General features: G+C 37.8%; 1 protein-coding gene across 1 annotated transcript in view; it reads left to right on the top strand.

The window, feature by feature from the left end:
• RAF1 (Raf-1 proto-oncogene, serine/threonine kinase) overlaps nt 1-9,039 on the top strand; it is a 92,494-nt gene that overhangs the window by 28,421 nt on the left and 55,034 nt on the right. Inside the window, exons 7-9 of the mRNA XM_019505077.1 lie at nt 5,813-5,840; nt 5,925-6,052; nt 8,207-8,324. Coding sequence (XP_019360622.1) covers nt 5,813-5,840; nt 5,925-6,052; nt 8,207-8,324 — 274 coding nt within the window. The remainder of the gene's footprint in view (nt 1-5,812; nt 5,841-5,924; nt 6,053-8,206; nt 8,325-9,039) is intronic.

The following is a 9,039-nucleotide window of genomic DNA, read 5'->3' on the forward strand; positions in this document are numbered from 1 at the left end:
CCCCCCCCCCCCCCCCCCGCTTAATATCTTTTGTTTAGTTGATAAATGATGAAATGTATGGGTGACTAGTGTCTGCTTTGAGGCGTGAGCATCTTGTCTTTAATACTCACAGCCTCTATCTATAGCCTGGAGAATCACACAATTATGTGCCTGTGCAGTTTTGTGCATAAAATGTATGACCCACATAATTGCATAATTTTGCATAATGTAACCCAGGTGGGCTCTGTGCCTCCACCTCTGCAGGGCGCCTGGCCCCCTGGCTGTAGGAGCCCCATGTGGAGGCACTGAATGCAGAGATGCGTGACTAGACAACTGGTGAATGGGAAGGGAGGAGCTCCTGCCTGTAGGAGGTGGGGGTCGGTGTGGGGTTTGTGGGTGGGTATGGGCCCCCCTGCCACACATCCATGCTGTCCCTGCCCATGGTGCACAGCCCAGGCTGTCAGCGGCAGCAGCAGCAGGAGGCAGTGAGCCCTCAAGGGAGCTCATGGCTGCGGCAGGGAGAGCAGCTCCAGTTGGATCCTGGGGGCTGCACATAGCAGCATGGAGCCTGTCCAGCCCAGCCTGCTGGCATGTACTTTTGAACCAAACTGGGCTGGCTTCATGCTAGCACATGGGGCTTGCAGCACTTCATGAGGGATCCACACGCTTCCAGGCAATAGACTGGCACTGGAGAGAGAGGGTGACTTCCATGAGTCAGGCCTTATATGTGCTGGAAGCTCCATGTGGACATATGGAGCCCGCCCGGTCTGATGGCGCGTGGCTTCTGCCTGCAGTGCTGTGAGCCCCACATGCTGGCACAGAGCCAGACTGGTCTGGTCTAAAGCTGCATGCTAGTGGGCGAGGCTGGCTTCATGCCACCACATGCACCTGCAGCTCAGTGAGAGCTGCATGCTGCTGCGGGGGTTCTGCCTACCACAGCCATAAGTACCCAAGGGCTGGCTGCTGCTGCCATGCCATGCTGCTGTGTATCATGGGGGGGGGGATGTATGGTGGGAGGGCAGCACACCAACCCAGAAACTCCACACTCGCCTAGATAGGTTTTTTGGTACAGATATTAAGGTTATAAGATGAAATGTAAAATAAATAAATAAAATTTTGCATAATTTTGAATTTTTGTGCACCTTATTCCCTAGGGTATAGCTGTCTCCATTAGTAGTTTGCCCCTTTCTTCACAAAGAATTGGTAGAGCTTAATGCTCAGAAGTTTGACTGATCTCTTGTTGAAGGAGAGCAAGACCCATTTTGTTTACACAACAACTTTGTTATTGGTGTTTCATTTGGAATATGTTATTGGCAATTTTAAGAACCATAAATCCATATCCAAATATATAAGTTATTCTAGAGGAGTGCTTAACTGGATGTCATTTGCAAAGTCAGTGTTAAATCAAGGACTTGTATTATGCAGCATGCTAGATATGTGTTAAGGTAGCAAGGATCCTGGACTTATGGGGCAAGACTCGTCACTGGTGAGGGGTTCTTTCTGGTACCTCCTTTCAAAATATTTTTTTCCATAGACTGGCACTGGGGAGAGAGGGTGACTTTCATGATTCAGGCTTTATATGTAGAAGCTCCAGTTCAGTTTTATTAATGTAAAAGTGAAGTGAGGTATGGTGCAAAGGAAGGCTTTTAAGGGGAGGAACCTGATCTTCAGGACTCATACCAGGGCATAATCTTTACTCTGGGAAAAGGTAGAAACTTTTAAGGGTTTCGTATCCCTAGCTGCAGAGCTTTCTGGCTGCATAGAAAAGGGTAGCTTGGTTTGGCTTGACTTGGTTAGGTGGAAGGCTGTCTGCTCCACAGTTGGAAAAAGGAGCTTGTACAGCAGAACTGCTAAACTCTGTTTTGGGGGAAGATGCTTCCAGCTTGGCCTTGTAAAGCAAAGTACCATTTGGTTTCTAACTTCTGTACCAAGACACTTGGCTGACAATAATGATAGAGCACTTTTTTTTTCAAATGGGAGAATTAATTTTACATTTATCTGTATAACCAAATAATTGTGTAGCACGTAAGGCCTTACAGGATACAGTGCCCTCTATCACCATTGTGTGAACAAAAAAAGTACCCCTTAAGTAACCAATTAACTTTTTACAAAAATAATTGCTGGACGATGTTTAACACCTTTTTGGTATTAAATGGAGAAAAACAGCTTGATAAAGAAGCATACACATTAAGTATTCTTACTGTACGCTAAAATTACCCTTAGTAGAGAAGGAAATGTAACCTGCACATAGTTAGCATATCAAGCTACTTTTTCTTTCAGGTTTTTCTTTTCTTATTTTTCCCAACAGCTGAAATTTTAACTACTATCTTTATTCTTTTCTCTTATTTCATATTGCTTTGGAATAGAATAATACCCTGAATGATTCTCCCAGTTCCTGGTGCAGGCGATTTTGTTTGAGGGGAAGAGTAGGTATTTTTCCTGATAATTTGCTTTCTTGGCATTAACAGGATTGTTTAAACAGTAAATTGTTGCAACTCCTAAGTGAATCTATTAATCTAATGTCTATTTAATAAAAATAATGGTATGGCATGTTTGTTTTCTTAGCTGTTCTAAATTCTGAATACAGTTGTTGAAGGTCATAGCTAGTTTATATAGTCTGTCTTGTGGATTATTTTGATAATTCTGTAAAACAGCATGACATTTTGTTCATGGTGTAAACCTGATCAGTAAGTTCATTAGAGATGCATTTGGTCCCCTTGCATTTTTAAAATCTGTTTTAAATGTTTTTGGAAAACTGCATGGCCTTTTTGTGGTTTGTTTTGGTGAATTATAGCATGGCTACTCATAGCATAGCCATACAGAAAACCAAATGAAATGGTATATAGTGCTTATTTCTGCTTCAGGTAAAGGTAGTGGCAGGGTACAGCATAGGGTTGTATGTTAAAAATAAAATTGAGGTACATTGTTTTTGCTGTCAAGACTTGCATGCAGAACAATATCATATTTTTTTCCTTCAAACACAGCAAAACTTTTGAACTGAAATAAATTATTTATTTTATGAGGAATCCAGGAGGAACATAAATGCATAAGTGTGAAACTATACATTCTTTTAAAATAGATTTTTTGAATATGGTGTGTTACAACTTGTTTGCCTGAAAATTGCACTCTTTGACAGCTGTGTCAAAGTCAATTACTGTTTTATTGTGTATTCTTATAAAACATTTCTAAATGCTTCTAAAGGATTTGTAAGTATTCCTCTCCTCCCACCCCTTCTTGAACAGTATAATGTAATTTGCACAAACGCTTCAGAATCAGATTTATGTGCATTTTAACTATCTAGGAATAAAGAAGCACAGCAGGGATATGTTTTAATTCAAAGCACAGATGGTAGGTCAAAATGTAGCTTGCTAGTCATACCTTTTTAAATAAATCTTTACACATGGTAGGTGACAGTCAGTTTTACAAGATCTTAATCCAATTAGAATGGCTAATTCAAGAACCATCGCATGGTGTTTCTGTAGACTATTTTGTCCTGCTATGATTTAAATTATTCTCTGCTGTTAGTTGGCTGGAAGTCTTTAATTTATTTCTATTAACTCTTTTAGTATTTGATATTTTTGAAATGCATGTTTTGTGCTGTGCTTACCTTTTTGGGAACAAAGTTTTAACAGTTGGAACACACTTCAAAATTCTTCTATCGAGCTGAGCTGACCCTGTGCATGACTAGAGAATTAAGTTTTGTAAAGTATGTGTGGCAAGAGGAGAAGTAGGTTATACTGCACTAGAGCTGATATGGTAGAACATTTTCACATATTTGAAGGGGGTAGTATTTTAGTCAGTATAAATCTTATGAGAACTGTTGCTTTTGTATTAGAGTATAGATCTCAACATTTTGTAGGTTCAAATGTGACAGGTGGGTATACTTTGGAAATTTCTGCTTATTTGGAAAGTCTTCTGTAAGTTCTAATGGCACTTCCTTTTCTACATAGAAGAAATTTCTCTCAATTCAGTGCAGTCTGCCAAAATTATAAATGGTTTTCTAAATACATCCACAGTAGGCAAAACACTGAGATAGGAGTTGTGTGCAAATCTGAAATGCCACAGTGCATGTCTGAGTTTATCAAAAACACCTATCAAAAGGTGCTGCTTTTGATAAGAAGATGTATTGTATAGTTATAGTTTATCTTTCTCAAGTCAGTTTTGTAAAATTGACTGGGCAACCTTAGGATAGGAGTCTCCTTGGAGAAGGGGTGAACTGCATGTTTTTAACAAATAACAATAGGATATATCTGTACTGTTCTTTTGGAACTTTTGAGCATCTTTGTGGACCAAATAAGTTAAAGATAAATTATGATACATTCAAAATAATGTATTGGGGAAGTCGTTTGATAAAATATCCATGGAATATGAGGGGAACCAAACTTGAAATTGTCAAAACGTATAGATATTTGGGTGGCTTCTTCACAGCTTCTCCATCATGGAAACATCATATTCAGTCAGTTAAAACTAAGGCAGCCCAGTCGGCTGTGGCTGTAAAGAAATTTTATGCAACCACAGCAGTATGATCTCAGTCCAAGCTCCTATATCAGCATACTAAACCAAAGTTACCTCTCAGATCATATATGGTGCTGAAGTATAGGTTTATGCCGGTAGTAATGATGTAGACATACCTCAGAAAAAATTTCTTAGGGCTCTTCTGGGTCTTCCTCCCTCAACTCCTGTATCTTTTTTGAGATTAGAGATGGGAATGGGTTTTATTTTAACTAATATTATTATTTGAATGGTCGGATTTTGCTTTAAAATCCTGCCCCTTTTACCACCTTGCCTGCTTAAATTATGCTACATAGAAAATATTAATAATCCCCCTCCCCTCCAATCACCCTGGTTAGCTTTTCTTTTCTGTACTTTTGCATTTTCTGGGATGGGATACTATCTCAAAGATAATGAAAGATCTTTCCCCCTCATCAAAAAGGTTTGGGTTTTCCAGAGGATATGAAATATATTGCCAGGCAGAATGATTTTGCGGTGGCTAGGGCTACTTGCATTTCCTCTTTTTTATACTCTTTGGAAATTAGATTGGGGTGGGGGAGAAAAGTATTTACAGTTGGATCTCAATAATAAATGGTGATCCTCTTTGACTCGGCTCAGGACCGAACAGATGCCCACAGCTGTTCTGGCTGGATGTAGATTTTCCATTTCAAGGGCTAAAAGATGTTGCCCAGTCTGTCTAGGACTTGTGGAAGATACTATCCACTTGTATTAGAATGTTCTTTATATAATGACATAAAGAGAACCTATTTATTGCCGTACTTGCAGAACTCGATACATTTCTCAAATAGAGAGGAATTAATTTGGCTTCTTCAGCAAACACATCCAAGTGTAGTAAACAGTCTCGCAATTTTTGCTTACAAGGCTGAGGCAATTAGAGTTAAATATTCTTTATTACCGATGTGAGTGATGCATTTTAACATTAGATTTGATTTTATTGTCTCAATTGTGAATGTATGTACAACAGTATTATAGATTCATGTCCTGATTTTCTACTATATTTATATTAATAATGTTTTTATGTTGGTGGGATTTGTTTTTAGTATATATTTGTAGTTCGGTTACTTCATTCAGACTTATTTATATTATGGTTGTGTGTGTGTTATGTTGTCTTCAGGAGCATGGCATTTAGCCATGACCCTTAATAATAATAAATAATTACATTATTAGTGTTCTTTTGGAAGATACTGACCATTCATCTGCTGGGCCTGAATTTGCACCAGCTGCGTTCCCTGCTAGTGTTCTGCATGCTCCAATTTACTTTCCTTTCCCCATGCTCTGAAGTGTTGACTTTTGTTTTTGTTTTAATTTTCTCCACTTGTAGGATGCAGTTCGGAATCACAGCGAATCAGGTAAGCTTTCAGAATATAAAAGAATTACAGTCTTAATAACTTTTTTCCCTTGTTTATAATTTTCCTGTTTTCCTTTATGTTAAGCATCACCCTCAGCTCTGACAGGGAGCCCCAACAATACGAGTCCAACTGGGTGGTCTCAGCCCAAAACTCCAGTCCCAGTCCAAAGAGAGAGAGCAGCTGGATCCAATACACAAGAAAAAAACAAAATTGTAAGTATTGCAATGTATGTTTTCAAATTAAATGGAATGGGAGCAAAAAGAGAATGAATCTCTTGGACAAATTTCTCCTTTTTGAAGGATAGAAAAGCTGCTTATAAACTATTGGGAATTTGTTCACTTCTGTACTCATTAAATAATTTGCACTAATTTAATTTAAGAGCTGCTGTTAGCTACCTGTATATCAGAACAGCATACCAGCAGGCTGTGTGTATAACATGAATTTTAGATTCTGTTAAAGCTTTTTTGTGAAAATTTAAGGATATATTTTTTTTAAGTTTTTCTGTGTGGCTTTTTTTAAGTTACTGTTTTGGGGTTTTTTTTAAAGATTGTTCTTGTTTATCTTCATTTGAAACTTGCTATTATGGCTTTTTATTGAAAGCTGATCTTGATGTCTGTTTCACTACAGTAGCAAAATTAAATTTTTCATGTAAGTTAAATTTAAAAAAAAATCTAAGTATCCTTTCTAAATCATGGTCTAGCTGTTTAGGTTACAAATGGTAGCATTGTTGTGCTGTCTGCATTTCCTTTTCTAAAATAAATCAATGTGACGCTAAGTAATTGCAGGAATGATGTCAACTTGATGTAACATTTTCTTCTGTATAATCTGTTCTGATGTTACTTACAATTACTGCAATAGTAAGAGATCAGAGAGAATACTTTTTCAGGACTCTCATGGTCAGTTTCACTGTTTTTGTTGTGATTGGTAGCATAACTCTGGGGGCAAGTGGGGCACTAGCCCCTGGGGGCTGATTTGAGGGAACCCCAGAATCATTCCCCAGAGACTTCACTACAGGAAGTGTAGCCCTGTGCTCAATGGCTTGTCTTGTGGTGGGGGTAGAGGTAGAGGCATTTAACATAAAAAGCCAATTTCAATTATTCTGAATCAGGAGGAAAAATCATTCTGTGGATAAGATTTCAGGCTGGGACCTAGGAGATAGCAAACCATAAAACCACTCTCTCTGTCTTTTTGTCCTGTTCCCAATCTTTACCTCTTCACCTCCCCCGCCCTTCCACACTGTTTGTATTGTAATCTCAGAGGTGCTAAAAGTAAATTCAGTAAGGGTGGTGAAAATCAGTAAGGTTGCTTCAGTCATGGTCTTGTCTAAATGAATTCATGTTGTATTTGTTCCCCAAACTTTCTAGTAAATGCTTTTCTAGTTATGATGTCTGTGTTCTTGGAGAGAGAGGTCATTTTGCCCTAACAATTGCTGGAGACATCTTAAATACTCTTAATATCTTTTTAAAGACATCTGTTACAAATCCAAATGTTTAATTGCACATTTCATAAGAGAAAACTAAAAATAAGGCAACAATTAGATATGTATTTTAACTGGCTTCAGCAGAAAATTAATAGAAGTATGGGATTTTCAAAAGCTTGCAAAGTGATCTGGGAACACAGGTGTTTGAAAGTCAAGACTTTTATTAAGTCAATCAGGACTTGTAGTAGAGATATCTTATTAGACCAACAAGATTTTTGCAAAAAAAATTCTTTAGTTATAACCAGGATACAAGACTTTTTTATTATGCATTTTTTAAATAGGAATTGAACTATTCTGAAAATTATACCCTTACACCCTAAGGTCTTGATAGTTACCATAAATAGGAGTAAATAGCTTTTGAAATATACAGATATACTAAGTGTTCAAGAGGTGTTTCTAATAAGTAATTGCTCTTTATAATTTAAAACATGTTGATAGGGTTCTTAAAACATTAAAAATGTCTTCAAATGCTTCTTTTAAAAATATAATAGATATGTACTTGAAAATGTAAGGTCAGGGTTCTTGCATTTCCCTTTCAATAGTAGAATTCAGTATCATAAGCTGCTAAAAAAAAAATCCAAGAAAATGTTTTGGGAGTTATTGTAAGCAACTATTGTAGGAGAAAAATAGAATCTTGAAATGGAGTCTTAACAAGGAATGTGTTTTGGAATAAATTGTCTATATTAATAAGTATCATATATTATATATTAATGTGTATCTATACAAGTATCTCAAATTTTTGCAGTTCACCTTTTAAATTTAACAGAAATTGGATTCATATGAGGTACAACTTGTGAGAAAAGCATTTAACATGGCTAGTAGCCTAGAACTTGAGAGCTGTCATTATATGACATACCTGTCCCTTAAATATTTATTTGCATTTCAGAGGTCTCGTGAACAAAGAGATTCAAGTTATTATTGGGAAATAGAAGCAAGTGAAGTTATGCTTTCTACCAGAATAGGGTCGGGTTCTTTTGGGACTGTTTACAAAGGCAAATGGCATGGTAAGTACTGAACACGGTTCTATGTTCTTTTGAAAGTGCTGGCAACTTAGTAAGTCAGCTGGCCTGAAAACAAGTTATTAACCCAACACTTATTTAGTAATTTTGACCTTTAAATGAGTGCTAAATGTTGATTTATTTTTTTTAATTATAGATGGACAAACTGTGGCACAAAAATTACTTTTCTTTGTCACACTGAGGGAGCAGATGATAAAAACTAAATTTCACAATTTGCAGTTCTCCGCTTCAATAAAGCAAATGTACATTGTATTCTTCAGTCTAATATTGTTGTGGATGACACCAAGTTATGGGGAAGTGTGGTCATGCTTGAAGATAGGCTGCAGATACAGGCTGACCTAGACAGACTGGCAAGTTGGGCGGACCAGAACCAGATGCAGTTCAATGTTGAGAAATGTAAAGTGCTCCACCTGGGGATGAATAATCCCCTGCACACCTACAGGCTTGGCAACACCAACCTGACCAGCACTATGAATTGTAGGGACTTGGGGTCATAATAGACCACAGTATGAACATGAGCCATCAGTGCAATGCTGTAGCCAGCAGGGCTAACATTACCCTGGCATGCATCAATTGATGCATCTCCAGCAAAACCAAAGAAGTGATTCTTCCACTCTACTCGGCATTGGTGAGACTGCAGCTGGAGTAGTGTGTCCAGTTTTGGGTGTCGCACTTTAACAAGGACGTGGTAAAGCTTGAG

Source organism: Gavialis gangeticus, unplaced genomic scaffold (assembly GCF_001723915.1).
Source record: "Gavialis gangeticus isolate Ggan-Ray unplaced genomic scaffold, GavGan_comp1, whole genome shotgun sequence".
In the NCBI taxonomy this organism is placed as follows: domain Eukaryota; kingdom Metazoa; phylum Chordata; order Crocodylia; family Gavialidae; genus Gavialis; species Gavialis gangeticus.